At 47.0% G+C, this 15,716-nt stretch overlaps 2 protein-coding genes across 2 annotated transcripts in view; one reads left to right on the top strand and one right to left on the bottom strand.

Annotated features, from left to right (window-relative positions):
* S100A1 (S100 calcium binding protein A1) overlaps nt 1-15,716 on the top strand; it is a 291,017-nt gene that overhangs the window by 202,802 nt on the left and 72,499 nt on the right. The gene's annotated exons all lie outside the window — the stretch shown is intronic.
* LOC115077159 (protein S100-P-like) lies at nt 3,495-9,262 on the bottom strand. The gene is made up of 3 exons (XM_029579401.1): nt 9,219-9,262; nt 4,850-5,044; nt 3,495-3,693 (listed from the first exon to the last, which is right to left on the bottom strand). The coding sequence occupies exons 2-3, from the start codon at nt 5,024-5,026 to the stop codon at nt 3,544-3,546; spliced, it is 327 nt and encodes a 108-aa protein (XP_029435261.1). The 5' UTR covers nt 5,027-5,044; nt 9,219-9,262; the 3' UTR covers nt 3,495-3,543.

The following is a 15,716-nucleotide window of genomic DNA, read 5'->3' as shown; positions in this document are numbered from 1 at the left end:
CTCCCAACCAAGGTCCAGCTGCATTGGCTGATCTGCTAAACATGAGATTCAGCAACCATTGCCCCATGTACAAGTCCACCTTGAGGCCTGGCCACAGGTCTCAGTGTCTCCTTGTACAGCATACAGAAATGCGGGTACCACTTACCGCTCACACACCTGCAGGAGCCTACATGATATCCTCCATTGGGACACCTCTTGGTCTCCCATCTGGTCAGATATCAGAGCGGCCACCCCACCTTGTACCAAAGTCCCGGTACACTCCCCCAGGCGCTACGAAGTGCAGAGGGGAGAAGGGAGGGGGGTTGGGGAGTTTTAATTGCACTATTCTTTCTTTTAACAGAAAATAGTTACTCTCCGCACATCCTGGACCTAAGAAAATCCAACTTTCTTTAGACGTCACAGGTACAATGGTATCTTTGGTTACCATCACTCCATACTGCAGTAAGTACATTATTTTAATGTTTCTATGTGCTTTATGGTGAGTCAACATTACAACCCCAAGCTCTGCCGCCGGCACCAGCTTCGGTAAGTGAACTGTCTCTTGCATCACTGTTGGTGAATGCTGTTTTCTCTGCGGAGTGTAACATCATTCACTTTCCTTTCAGTACATGCAAGGAGCTCTCACTTTTTTCAGGACTCACTATACATTTACTAACTGGGATTACTGTCACTGCCATAAATCCCTTCTGTAACACTTCTGGACACCACAGTCTTAAGACCCTCTTGTCCAGCATGCGCACAGACATTCTGATACATTGTTATATGTCCCTGCGCATATTTTCCATAACCTCAACCTTTCAACTTTTCATGGTTGGGCTATGGGGTTTCTTCCCACTATGCATTTTTTCTCATAATTCAAAACTGCTATGGGTTATATTCAGTGACATTCTATACTCAATGGACCTAAGTGGTTTCATTGCTTTCGTCCCTGATTCTTATCCCAGTTCGAACTAGGACCTAGTCTCCTTCGACTCATGCTCGCAATTCCTTAGGGTTATAAAGTTTCTCCTGAAAGCTGTCAACCCATTATGCATCTATTGCACTCCAGCATAGTTTCTCATAAACTTCCTGGACGTTGCACCCATGAGTTATGCCCTTATGCCTTCCAATACTGCTTTTGCAACAATTCTTTGTGCATACAGACAGACAGCATAGGGACAATGTGCTTTCCAACTCATAAGCACGCACAACCTCTTAGCTGCTCTGCTAGACAGCTGCGCAGCTCTACCCTTGGCCCTTGTTCACTTCATGCGTCTTTGGGCCACATATCTAAGAGATTTAATGAACGCTCTATCTGACCTTCTCCACGTAGGTTCTATCCTCTCGAATGGTCTCAATTACATGTGTACAGGGCAAATCTTTTAACGCTGAGTTTAACTAAACTTTCCTCTGCGTCTGCATCATTCCATACGATGCACAGGTTCTGCTCCCTGCACATGTTTCCTATGCGTTCCCTTAGATGCCTTTTCTTCCATCAAAGGCCTCTTCAATATATCTCTTCTGCTGCCTCTTGTAGCCAGCATTCTTCTAATGTTGAACTGGGATGGGGTTCAGTATTCTTTTCCCCACTCCCTGACTGAGATCAGTATGCTTCCCATACTTCTCAATCCATCATATCAGTAACCTTTTATTCCCTCACCAGTCAGTCCCAAATCATAGACTTACTGATGTTCTTAGGTTCTGGTAGCGTCACAAAACCTTCTAAACATAAATCTTGCCGTTTAATATGGCAGGCTTTACCTCCTGACGCTAAAAAAAAAAAAAAAAAAAAGAGGTATTACCCCTTTTACTTTTCCACCATTTTTTCTTACTCCCTCGGATTCTGTTCTCCAGACATCCTCCACATAGATACACCTTTCTCTTAGGAGGTGTATCGTTTTGGGAGTTGGGTTCCCGTTTTCGGTAATCCTCTCTGAGTCGGCTTACCATGGATTATCCACTGATCAAGCCGCCTCTATTTCTCTAATCACGGAATGAACATATATATTCTCCTTATAAGTCTCATACATTCTACGTTTGAGCCTTTCCATTCCTCTCTTCCACAGTTTGGCAAGGGAACTTCTTTCCCTCTTAATGTCATTCCTGCCAGCAGGGTCCGTGAGTTATGCACTCTTTCCATACTCACCTGACTCCGTTCCTCTGCCACTGAGTAGTTCTACGCATTCAACTTTCTATCCTTTTCAGGTAGATGTTGTATCTCCGTTCCTCAGGAAATACTCTATTAATTTTTCCTAACCTCTCTCTCTCGCCCTAGGGAGAGACTGGGTTTTCCACATTCATGGACAGTAATGCTGCGCTTACATTCTATCTACATTGCACTGCATTCCATGTGAATTCCACTTGACTCTTTCCTTCATGCAAGGGTCAAGCTGCTACTTCCAGTGGCCACACAGACCTAATCCTTCTGATTAAGTGGTCTATATTTCCTTTCCTACCAACAAGCAGACATTTCACTACAACACTGTGGGTATCCACATACTGTTGTGTCCAGTCTTAGCCTTAACAGCTTCCCTTTGGTTACTGCTGCTTGTACTTTTTTATCAGGTTGCAGCCTGGAGTCCTCTCCATACCTTCGCAGCCTATTATTGCTTACATTTGACTAGCCGGCATGCTCCATGTTTGGCCAGTCCGCCTACTCTTACTTTTTTCAATTCACTACCCAACATCCTTCCACGAACCCATTATGGTGTTGCGGATGCCCTCCGTTCCCATTTCCACCTCAGTCGTTACGCCTTTGCGCATCTGCGGTGTATCTGGTGCATTCCCGGGCATCCTCAGCTCGGTACTCACCCATTTGTGAGGACTACCATCCTGCTTGTCCTGTGAGAAAGCAAATGTTGCTTACCTGATGTAACAGGTGTTCTCACAGGACAGCAGGATGTTAGTCCTCACGAAACCCGCCCGCCACCCCGCGGAGTTGGGTCTGTATACTTTTATTTTAGTTTCGCTTGCGCTTTTTAGCTATAAGACGAGACTGAGGGAGACACCTGTGGCTCACAGGGATAATTGCAGGCTGGGCATGCTCAGTGCACCCAGTGTGCCAGTGTCAGTCAAAGCTTGTTGAAACTTTGACAGAAAAGTTTTCCGTACAGGGCTCCATCCTCGATGTCACCCATTTGTGAGGACTAACATCCTGCTGTCCTGTGAGAACACCTGTTACATCAGGTAAGCAACATTTGCTATATCCGGCTAACTTGACACCAAACCTCCCTTCCCCCAGTCGCTGATAAGTTATTTGGCCAACCATGCCGGTCCAAGTAGCCTGCTAGTCACTATATAATCCCGCCTCTTGTCCGGCTAAATCCCGCTATAGCCGGATAGCAGCTGATCCTCTCCCTGCACGTGGTTTGTTTTTTTTGGGGGGGGAGGGGGGTCTCTACAGGAGCTGCTCCTGCTTTCTTGTGGGTGAAGTGAGAGATCCCAGAGACAGGGCACTGAAGACTGCTATCCGGCACCTTCCTGGGACTCAAAGAAAAACCAGCAAAGAATATGGCAAATAAAAACTCTTTATTGAAGCAAAGTGAGAAGGAGCAGGCCCTCCCCTTACTGAGTGACTTTATCCATCGGCATACCGTGAACAAGTGCGGTGATTTTTACAAAGAAGATCATGAATTCCATAAAATCCACCTCGGTGTCTTTGTTGGTGTTCATCACATCCATGATAGTTTGCAACTTCTTTGGATCTACATTTTTCTGTTGGGAAGAAACATGAAATCAAAGTGTTAAAAATCTGAGAGAGACTCTAGACAGAATCTGGAGAAGGGAGAGGAAGAAAAAGCAAGGTAGATAGGGAGGGCCAGGGAGAGAGAAGGAGGAGGGAATTCCATAAACGAGAGGGAACCAGGGCTGAGCTTGTCCTTAGAGGAGCTGCAGGCCTCCTCTGCGCCCTAACTCACTGCAGGTTTTGCCTGCAAGACCTTGTGCCCGAGTTGCTAAGCCTTTTCTATCCCGTTCTCAGACCCATGCAATATCAGGCGCGTAAAAACGGCGGTCAAACTGGGCACCCGTCTTTCCAACGTGCACATCCGCAGCTTCTGAGCAGCGCGGGATGCAATATTCTAATGAGCTGCCTGGCTGAAAAGGACGCCCTGGAGATAGATTGTGCGTCCCTAGCGCTCAAAAGCATCAGGGGCCCGGGAGACGTGGCTGTGCGCGGGTTAGGAAAATGGCTGCTCAATGCGAGGGTCCGTTTTATCCTGCCGCAGCCAACATTCGTACACTGGAGAGTATATTATCTGCCCCCCCCCCCCTTTTTTTTTCGTTGGGAAATTCATTTTTTAATAATTTTTAGTTATTGCAAGGAGTAGATCTTAGATTCGCAACAATACTAAGTAGGAGGAACCACAGAAAAGCTGTATTTTTTTGTTTTTTTAGTTGAGATCTTGATCTGTAGCAAGACTTAATGCCAGCCCCAGGGCTGGTATTAAGTTTGATGTGTTAAAAAGTGTACATTAGGTGCACGGCAATGTTTTGCATCGGGGGGGGGGGGGGGGGGATAATAGCTAATAGCCTCACTTACATGGCATTTACATGTGATGAGCGCTATTAACTACGCGTTTGGATGCGCTAAACACCTTATTGCATCGGGGGTTAGTCTAGCGCATCCAAAACGCACGTCCGGCTGCGGGTTAACCTGTACTCCTGCGCCTGAGCGCACGATATTGCATCGGGCCCGTCTGTGGAGAAAAAAGTTCAGTAAACCCGGCCCTTCCTGGAAACAAGAGGAGGTTGGACTTTGATTGCCCCCCCTTAAATAGATTGTAAATTCCTTTCATTTTTCTCCCTGCCACCTCCTCACAGGTGCACTTCAAGTCTGACTGAGGCCTAATCTCAAGACGGAGCTCCTTACATCGCAGAGCCCGGTCATCCGCTCCTGGATGAGCTGCATGCACTCAGACTTGCTCAGGGTGGCTGGATTCCCGTCTTTCGAACTGTACTCCGTGAAGATGTCGTTCAGGAATATGGCGACGTGCATCAGGCCGATCTCCGAACACTCCTTGCCCTTCTGTGCACCTCCCTTGCTCATCTTGCCCTTTTCTGGAACCTGGGAAGTAGGAAAAAAAAAAAAAAAGGAAAGGAACAGAACAGAAACATGAGGTATGCGTTAGCAAGACCTCCCTGGGATCTTGTTTTTTATCATCTGCGTTTTTGAAAATAAACTCCCTCCCCCCCCCCCCAAACCGGTACACAGGTGTTAAAGCCACTAATAACATCTTTCATAAAAGTGCGGGTGAGAACAGAGAGCAGGACTGAGAGCGATTAAATCGTAGAAAGATCCCTAGAGTCTCCTCTTGCAACCTTCCGGTTCTAACGTACAGGCGGATACGGTAAAACCCGCGGGAGAGCCAGCGCTCCGAGGCGAGCATTCACTCTCCCCCGACGTGTGCACAGGCCACTCTCCTGTGCGCGCGATTTAGTATGCAAATGAGGGCCCGCGGTAAAAAGAGGCGCTGGGGACATTAGCGTGTCCCTAGCCCCTCCTTTTTGGACAGGAGCGACGGCCGTCAGCGAGTTTGACAGCCGACGCTCAATTTTGCCGGCGTCTGCTCTCGAACCCGCTGACAGACACAGGTTCGGAAAATGGACGCCATTAAAATTGAGCGTCCGTCTTCTGACCCGCGGGCCGATTTAAAATTATTTTTTTTTAATTTTGGGGCCTCCGACTTAATATCGCCATGATATTAAGTCGGAGGGTGTACAGAAAAGCAGTTTGTTCTGCTTTTCTGTGCACTTTCCTGGCGCCGGCAGAAACTAATGCCAGCCTTTGGGCAGGCGTTAATTTTTGAAAGTAAAATGTGCTGCTTTGCTGCACATTTTGCTTTCTGGATCGTGCAGGAATAGCTAATAGCGCCTGCAACATGCAATTGCATGTTGCAGGCGCTATTAGTTTCGGAGGGGTTGGCCGCGCATTTTCGACGAGCTATTACCCCTTACTGGATAAGGGGTAAGAGGTAAAGCTAGCGCTAGAGTCTCAAGTCCTCTTGCAACCTTCCAGTTCTAACGTACAGGTGGATACGGTAAAACCCGCGGGAGAGCCGGAGCTCCGAGGCGAGCACTCACTCTCCCCCGACTCTAGCGCGTCGAAAATGCATGTCCAAACTCGGGCTAACAGTGCGCTCTACCGGTGCACACTGTACTGTATCGGTCTGATAGTAATGACTGAGGAAAACGAGCAAATAGTCCATCCAGTCTGCCCAGCACATTTCCTATGGGTGCAGGTTACCCCCAAGCTTTCTTTTAAGGGCAGTAACTGCTGCTCCGTGCAGATTACCCCCAAGCTTTCTATTAAGGGCAGTAACTGCCGCTCCGTGCAGGTTACCCCCATGTTTTTATTAAAGGTAGTAACTGCTGCTACTTGTAAGTTACCTCCATGTTTCTGTTGAGGGCAGTAACTGCCGCTCTGTGCCGCTTACCCCCATGTTTCTGTTAAGAACCATGTTCTGGGCACATCTAATCCGTGGTGGTGTTGGGAAGTACATTGCCTGTCTCTGAGCAGGGCCCTATTTGTGACAGGACACTGCAGGGGTTTTACTGTTGCCTTCTGTAGCTCAGAACTCTTGGTCTTGCCTGGTGGCCTCCCATTCTTGGTTTCCAAATCCAGCAGGGTTTGGGCAGTGTTACTGAGGGCCTTGGTACTATTTATTTATTTATTTATTATTTATTATTTACTAGCGCGGCAGTTCTCAACCCAGTCCTTGGGGCACACCTAGCCAGCCAAGTTTTCACAATGAATATGCATGAGATAGATCTGCATGCACCGCCTCCATTGTAGGCAGACATATCTCATGCATATTCATTGCGGATATCCTGAAAACCTGGCCTGTTTGAGGTACTGCAGGACCGGAATTCGGTAGCCCTGCCACGGGAGATAATCCCCATGCTTACACTGGGCCGTTCCCCAGATAGGGTCACAGAAGCAGGCATTGGAAAGAGCCTTTAATGAAAGGCAATCACCTCTCCTCTTCAGGTTCTCTCTCACTGCCCTCTACACGTCCCTGAATGTCTGAAAGTCTCCTGAGTGGCAAAAGGAATCTCAGCAGCTGCTAATGCAGAACTCCTCACACCTGCTGTGGTGTCAAGGGTCTGCCAGTGAGCCCTAGACCTGCTTCTTCTCTGTTAGGTTTCCCTGCTCCTGGGAGTCAAACAAACAGCATTGAGGCTGAAGACCGTGTGATTGATCCCATTCCATCATTCAAGGTGTCACACGCAGCTCAACCAAAGGCAGAAGGGCAGTGATAGGGGCAAGGTCAGGTTGGCTCCATTTTGAGAAATGGCATAGACCAGGCCGGGCCCCGTTGCGGGACCTTCTTCTATTTTGTTAAGGTTCGGGGGATGCGGGAGGGGGGGTCGAGTTGCCTGAGGGGGGGCACTATACCCCCAGTTTAATTTAATGTTGCAGTGGGGGGCTTACACAGAACCCCAGTGCAATTTTATTTTAACCTGGGGGGGGGGGCGTCGCCACACGTGAACGGGGAAATTTTTTTTTTTTTATCTTCAAGGAGTCGGGGCCACCTTGAGTGGTGGTCCTGGGTTGAGCCAGCCATGTTAGGGTCCCAGGGCTCTAACGTTACACTTATCGAAATCCCAGGAGGTGGTGTTTTATCGCGGCTGACTACTTTCTCGGTTGGCTGTGATCAAATGTTAACATCAAATAGCCTAGTAATGAGCTGCTTTGCATGCACTTGCTTTCGTGCATGTAAATCGCATGAAAAGCAGTTCATTGTAATAGGGGAGGCAACCTGGGCATTGCATGATATCACGTACATCACCTGACAGACGCTGTTTCGCACTCGTCAGAGCACTGCCGCAGCTTGATACCCCTCCCAGTTGCAGGCCGATGCAAAAAGACAGGTGGTGAAACGGGCGCTCGTATTGAGCACCCGTTTTCCTAACACGTGCACATCCACCTCTCCTGGGTGCTTGATGCTGTATTTAAATGATCTGCCGCGTTGAAAAGGGCGTGCTAGGCAAAATTGTGCGTCCCTAGCACTCCAGTGCACCGAAACGATATTAAGTAGGAGGAACCACAAAGAGCAGAATTTATTTTTTTTTTTTTTTTCCCATGAGTCCTTGGCTCACGTTATGTCTTAATTCCAGTTCCAGGGCTGCTGTTAAATTTGCTACATTAAAAAGGGTGCATTGGGCGACCGGTGATTTTCTGCATCGGGGGTAATAGCTAATAGTCTCATCTACATGGAATTTACGTGTGATGAGCGCTACTGACTTCGTGTTTGGGTGCATGTTTTGTTCACGCTAATGTCCTTATTGCATCGGGGTTAGCCTAGCACGTCCAAAGCGTGCACCCAGGCGCGCATTAACCCATGCGCTACACTGAGCGCGTTTTATTGCACCAGCCCCTTAGATGGTAAGCCTTCTAGGGAGAGGGAAATACCTGAAAGTGATCCCCCTTGAAGTGCAGAATATAAATCAAATAAATGCAGGATGATATTTTTAAATTTATTTTTCATTTAGACATTTTTATATACCGCGGTTCCATTTATAGATCACAACGGTTTACAAATTGCCATTCATAGTCCTAACTCAGCAGACATACCATGATTGGTTACATAAAGCAAAGAGAACAGAAAATTAGAACTGAGTGGTATGAGATATGCCAGATCAGCAGATGGGTGTCCCCCAGGCCAGCTGGCAGAAAGAGGACGAGGAGGACAATGATTCTCCCCCCTTCCTCGGGACAGGCAGCAGATACAAATTGGTGAGGGCTATGGCTAGTACCCTATTCCCCAGCTCAAGAGAAAGTAAGGAAACACAAGTAAGTTACAGATCTTCAGAGGGATAGCCGTGTTAGTCTGTTGTGGCAAAAATGACCTTATGTGCCTCATCTGACAAGCAACCCTTGCTATAAGATGGGAGCGCGTTGCTTGCACGTAGGAGGGAGCAACCAGAGAGCACCACTGCCCGGCACTATAGAGGGGATCTGCAGTGAAAGAGCAGTGAGGCTTAGCTGCTCCGAGAGAGAAGCACTCTAGAAGGGAGCGGCAGAGCCCGGAGACCCGGAGTGACCGTGCACGACGCACCGTCTGCTGTTAGCAGATCTTCCTTTCTGAATCTATCGCCGGAGAGGCACAAGCTGTCAGGCCAGCAGATACCCCCAGAACTCTGCTTTTCTGTCGTACTTATGACAGGAATAAATACCGGTCTTTTCTCTCAAGTACTTTACAACAACAACAAAAAACACACCACCACTAAAAACTTACCAACAGGACCCAACAGAACCAGCAGCAGCTGCAAGAGGGGAGGACAGGAATGAGACCAGGGAAATCTCTCAGCCCTATTTATAGTCTTCCATTATGACAATGCCCTGCAAAATGTCAGTTTGCTAGAGGGTTTTATTTATTTTTATTTATTTTTTACAATCCTCGTATCTAGTTACCAGCAGAGAATTTGCCCCCAGGACTTTTTTCTTTATTGACTCCCCTGTGACTCTGCAGCCATTGGATCGGGCTTCTCCCACACCCTTCATACCTGGCTTTTCTTCACCCACCGACTGCTCCCTGAGGCTGTGGGATGGGAAGGCAGAAGGCACTCCCTTCTTGAAAAGAATTCTTCCATTTTCTGCCTTTTAGCAAAATGTCAGCTGCAGACTACAATGCTGTGCTACCCAGGCAGAAGCACCTGGGTTAGGAAACTAGAGAGGAAGACCAGAAAAGCTGCTCTGATAAGGAGCAATATGCTACCAGCACTCAAGCGTCTGTGGCTGGTACCCGGGATAGATCCTTGCAATGTGGACAGCAAGGAAGTGCATTCATGTGAAACGAATGAGGCCATTTTCAGTTCATTCTGAATGGAGTGAATCGACTAGACAGGGCCTCCAAAATGAAGGAAAAGTTGAGATTGGTTCATTTTTGGCAATTTCTGCACACAGCTGCAAACTGAAACATAGAAACATAGAAATGACGGCAGAAGAAGACCAAACGGCCCATCCAGTCTGCCCAGCAAGCTTCACATTTTTTTCTCACACTTATCTGTTTCTCTTAGCTCTTTGGTTCTATTTCCCTTCCACCCCCACCATTAATGTAGAGAGCAGTGATGGAGCTGCAACCAAGTGAAATATCAAGCTTGATTAGTTATGGGTAGTAGGGGAAGTAACCGCCGCAATAAGCAAGCTACACCCATGCTTATTTGTTTTACCCAGACTGTGTTATTCAGCCCTTATTGGTTGTTTTTCTTCTCCCCTGCTGTTGAAGCAGGGAGCTATGCTGGATATGCTTGTAGTATCAGTTTTTCTTCTCCCCTGCCGTTGAAGCAGGATATGCATTGAAAGTGAAGTATCAGGCTTATTTGGTTTGGGGTAGTAACCGCCGTAACAAGCCAGCTACTCCCCACTTTGTGAGTGCAAATCCTTTTTTCCACATTTCCTCTTGCTGTTGTAGCTTAGAGCGATGTTGGAGTCACAGTAACCATGTGTATGTTTATTGAATAAGGGTATTGTCTCCAGGCAGTAGCCGTCATTCTGGCTAGCCACCCACTCTTTATTGACGGCATCTTGATTTTATTGTTTCCTTGTGCACTGCATGCACAAGGAAACAAAGGAGAAACCAGACATGAAAATTCCCACCAAAATGAAAATCTTTGGCCTGTACATCCCCAGTGGAGAGGAATAACTGTGCAGTTTGGATGGACCGCTTGGTCTTCTTCTGCCATCCTCTACCATATTATGTATGAGGTCATTATCCAGGTCATTGGCATGGCAGGCACTGCCCTCAGATGGTTCAAAGTTTTCCTGTCGAACGGATCTCAATCTGTTCTATGGGCCTACAAATCTTCCACTGCTAAGATCCTCATTTGTGCCATCAGGCTTGGTTCTTTCCCTCATTCTTTTTAACATCTGTGTAAGATTCGTGGACTCTTGTGCTCTGGTAAGGTTGGCTCAACCTACAGGGAAGGCCCCGAAGTTCCTTACTGACAGCTGGCATATCTACGCTGGGAAGAGACGGATGAGGAGCTTCAACTCTTGAAACATAGAAATGAAGGCAGAGAAGGACCAACGGTCCATCCAGTCTGCCCAGCAAGCTCATGGAAGTTTCTGCCGCCTCATACAAGTCACCCCCATACATATCAGTTTCCCAGACTGTCAGAGTCAAGGCCCTTATTGCTTGCTGTTTGAGTCCAATTCCCCCTTACCTTCTGCCGTACAAGCAGAGAGCAATGTTAGAGTTGCATCTAGAGTTTCAGGCTTATTGGTTAAGAGTAGTAACAGCCACATCAGCAAGTTACACCTATGTTTATTTGTTTTCCCAGACCGCCAAATTCAATATCTTTGTTGCTTGCTGTCTGAATCTAATTCCCCTTTTTCCTCTTTTCCCCCTGCTGTTGAAGCAGAGAACAATGATGGCGTTGCATTCTCAGTATGAAGGCTTATTGGTTAAGGGTAGTAACCGCCACACTAGCAAGTTACCCCCATTCACTCATTTCTTCATTTCCAACCTCTAGCTTTTAGGGATCCACAGTGTTTATCCCATGCTCCTTTGAAATCTTTCACAGTTTTTGACTTCACCACCTCCTCTAGAAGGGCATTCCAGGCATCCACCACCCTCTCCTTGAAGAAGTATTTCCTGATGTTGGTTCTGAGTCTTCCTCCCTAGAGTTTCATTTCGTGACCTCAAGTTCTACTGATTTCTTTCCCATGGAAAAGGTTTTTGTTGATTGTGTATCACACCTCTCAGGTATCTGAAGGGCTGTATCCTATCTCCCCTGCATCTCCTCTCCTCCAGGGTATACAAATTTAGGTCCTTCAACCTCTCCTCATAATTTATTTGATGGAGACCACCCACCATTTTGGTCACCCTTCTCTGGACCGCCTCCATCCTGTCCCTGTTGCTTTTGAGTTGCAGTCTCCAGAACTGAACACAGTACTCCAGGTGAGGCCTCACCAAGGACCTGTACAAGGGGAGTATCACTTCCTTTTTTTTTTTTTACTAGTTATTCCTCTCTCTAAGCAGCCCAGCATTCTTTTGGCTTTAGCTATCGCCTTGTCACATTGCTTTGCCGTCTTCAGATCACTAGACACAATCACCCCAAGGTCCCTCTCTTGCTCCATGCACCACAGCCCTTCACCTCCCCCTCCCCAATCACATAAAGCTCTTTTGGATTACCGCATCCCAGATGCAGGACTCTACACGTCTTGCCATTGAATCCCAGCCGCCATATCTTCAACCACTGTTCAAGCTTCCTTAAATCACGTCTCATTCTTTTTACTCCCTCCGACGTATCCACTCTGTTGCAGATCTTAGTATCATCCATAAATAGACAAACTTTACCTTCTATCCCTTCCACAATGTCGCTCACAAACATATTGAACAGAATCGGTCCCAACACCGATCCTTGTGGCACTCTGCTTAACACTGCTCTCTCATCAGAGTAGGTTCCATTTACCATCACATGCTGTCTTCTGTCCGTCAACCAGTTTGCAATCCAGGCCACCACCTTGGCGCTCACTCCCAAACTTCTCATTTTATTCACAAGCCTCCTATGTGGGACCGTGTCAGAAGCTTTGCTGAAATCCAAGTAGATCACATTGAGTGCTCTTCCTCAATCCAATTCTTTAGTTACTCAATCAAAAAAATCAATCAGATTTGTCTGGGACCTTCTCCTAGTGAATCCATGTTGTCTCCGGTGCAGCAGTTCTCCTACTGTAGATACTTCACTATCCTTTCCTTCAGCAGAATCTCCATTAATTTACCCATCACTGAGGTGAGGCTAACCAGTCTCCTCTCTGCTCCCACTCTTGTGGAGCAGGACCACCACTGCTCTTTTCCAATCACTCGACACCACTCCCGTTTCCAGGGATCTATTGGTATGAGGAGAAAAGGGGTTGGTATAGTTCAGATTGAGCCCTCAAGGTCCAGGGGCTGGCAGGTCTTAGGCAAGAGTCTATAAGGAGGAGGTAAGGGCATAGAGCCAGTATCAGACTAGGATCAGAGGCAGGTGGTAGATTAGGGTTAGTGTCCAGATAAGGGTCAGGGTCAGGTGGCAGGCAAGAATGATCAGTATCTATGGAAGGGTCAAAGGCAGGCTGCAGGCAAGAATGGTTGAAGTCCAGGCAAAAGTCAGATCCAGAAATTAGTCCGAGAACTGATGTTAGAGATAAGAAGAAGGACCAACACAGAAGGGCAGGAAGGAAGGCAAGGGCAGGATAAGACAAAACAGGCTGGACTGGAGAGACGAGGCAAGCACAGGAACAGGAAGCAGGAAGAAGCAGCAACTCACACTACACACATGATTTAGGCAGCCTGTTGCTGAGACGTCTGTTTGTTGCATGGCTGGGGTTTAAATAAACCAGCTGCGTGACGTATCTCCAAGCGCCAGTAGCAGAAGCTCCTGTGCTGGGCCTTTAGGAGTAGGTGCATGCACCTAAAGGGAATCCCGGGGGCAGCATGATGACAGCATTCTTGTCGCCGCACAGAGGGGTGCGGCGTTGGAGGGTCCTGAGGCGAGTGCTCCAGCTCATAGGGATGTCCTGCGAGCTGGAAATCAAAATAATCTGTGCTGGTCTAATTTGTGACCTTTTTCAAAGCTTCAACATCAAATGCCAACTATTTGCTGACGACATCCAACTTAGCATCAACATAGGATCTGACCAAGCCATCCCCATCACTGACTCAAGGCGGTAGCACAATGGCTTTTTAACCACGAGCTCAAACTTAACCCTTCCAAATCTGAACTCCTCTACTGAGCCACCTTGGTCACACCCTGCTTGTTGAACCATCCTACCAGAACCTCTGTCCAGAGCCTAGGGGTCCAACTGGACCCCAATCTGTGTTGATGACCTCTCATATCTCCAAATTAGTGTGATCTTTCTTCCTTCATCTCTGCTGTATCTGACAACTGCGCAAATACCTTGATCAGCACAATCTGGCCTCCTGCATTCACACTCTTATCACTAGTCACTTGGACTATTGCAACTCACTGCTAAATGGGATCTCCAAGACGAACCTGAAACAGTTACAACTTGTCCAAAGCACAGCGACCAGACTCTTGGTAGGTGCCAAAATCTCAGATCGCATTTCGCCCATCCATAAAATTCAAAGTCTTCTATTTCACCTACAATTGCATCAAACAGACCCCAAAGTATCTCTCAGCTCTTCTTACTCCCTACATCCCAGCAAGAGAACTCCAGTCATCACACAGGGCCTTTCTTGCCTTCCGTGCTCTGATGTCCGCTAAACTAACCTGGACAAGAAAGAAAGGCCTTCAGTTGCTTTGCCTCCAGTTTCTAAAATAAGGTGCTGCTTCCCATCTGCCTTGAACCATGCTACCTCGCTTTCAGAAAGAAACCCAAGGCATGGTTCTTTGACCAGACCTCCTCTGATTCTGTCTGCTAACTGACCATGTCCCACCTCCCATGAGCACTAACCAGGAAGGACAAGCAGAACCATTATTCTAGACTCTGCTCCCGGTCAGTTTGAAGATATTGCTTTCTCAGTTTGCTTTGTTAAATTATGTAAGTTACACCACCCATGAGCACTTGCCTTGGGGAACTATAGAGTAGTTAAGTTTCTGGTTCTGGTAATGACCTTTTTACGTATGTTAAATGAATTTGATCTGGTACCATTTCAGTGTTTGTCCTTTTTACTGTGTATTGAGTTAAATGAATTAGTCCTGATACTGTTTGTCAAGTTCTAGAACTTGCTCCATTCTAATTGTATTATAATCTGTTTTGAGACCAGTCTGGAAAAAAAAGTGGAGTATCAAATGTTTGGAAGTAAAGAAATAAATAGATATATATGACTATGTTATACTGTATATCAGACTTCAGAAGTGGAGAGAGAGAGAGCACAGATGGGTGTGGGGGAGGGCAGCGATGCTCCTGGGTTTTTCCATTCACTGTACCCCTAAGTTCCCAGTTGAAGGTCCCTCTCACCTATACCGTGCTTTTAAAGGGTGGCACGAACATGACAAAAATAAATGTAGTAAGTAACTGGGATATTTCGCATTGTGCGTCCTGCATATAAGGAAGCGTGAGCTGGGGGGGAGTCTCTTCCTCTCCCCCGGCTTTCTCTTTATCAGATTCAGGACTCTTTATTGGCATGACAGTTCATATTGTGCCAAAGTAAATCATGAAGTGGATAAAATAAAAGGAGAAAGAAAGAAAAAACTTACATAGTACGCTCTCTCCCTCTCCTCATTGTCTGTCTGTTTCTGTCTCTTTCCCTTTTCTCCCACCTCTGTATCTCTCTTCCCCCCCTTCCGTACACTAGAGGAGTCGAGAGCGGAAAACCCTGTAGTTGTTTAGTGTGTTTCAGGCTGTATGTACCTGTAACAAGAGTGCATTTTAAAAAGTAGAGAAATGAAGGATTTTATGAGAACTCTGAGCTGCCTTGCAGTATACGGGCATCCGAGACTGCAAACGTTCTATGAAATACAAGTTTATAGCTGATAGAAAGCATTCTCTGACCCTAAGTTAAAGGCAGGGCTGGTACAAGAGTATTAATAGCTGCCCTAGCTGAATCTCCCACCCCCCTCCCCCCATTAACTTTCAGGTGTGTCTGCCTGCAGTGGGGTGGGGTAGCTTAGATCCCATTTCCAAGAATTTAGGAAATCCTCCATTCATAGGACCACTCCAAGACCCGCACTGGAGTCATCCAGGTTGGATAGTTATAGGCCAGGCTCCACTTATATTGTATGCAAATCTATCTCATGCATATTCATTGTGGATAGCCTGACAGTCAGGCTTGATTGTGGCTCTTGAGGAC

This window comes from Rhinatrema bivittatum, chromosome 16 (assembly GCF_901001135.1).
Source record: "Rhinatrema bivittatum chromosome 16, aRhiBiv1.1, whole genome shotgun sequence".
In the NCBI taxonomy this organism is placed as follows: domain Eukaryota; kingdom Metazoa; phylum Chordata; class Amphibia; order Gymnophiona; family Rhinatrematidae; genus Rhinatrema; species Rhinatrema bivittatum.
The sequence above is the reverse complement of the archived record's forward strand: the minus strand, read 5'-3'. Positions and strand labels throughout refer to the sequence as shown.

Coding starts and splice junctions, on each gene's coding strand:
- LOC115077159 (XM_029579401.1), bottom strand. CDS start 5,026: ATGAGCAAGGGAGGTGCACAGAAGGGCAAGGAGTGTTCGGAGATCGGC. Junction 3,694..4,849: donor GGATGACCGGGCTCTGCGAT/GTAAGGAGCTCC, acceptor TCTTCCCAACAG/AAAAATGTAGATCCAAAGAA.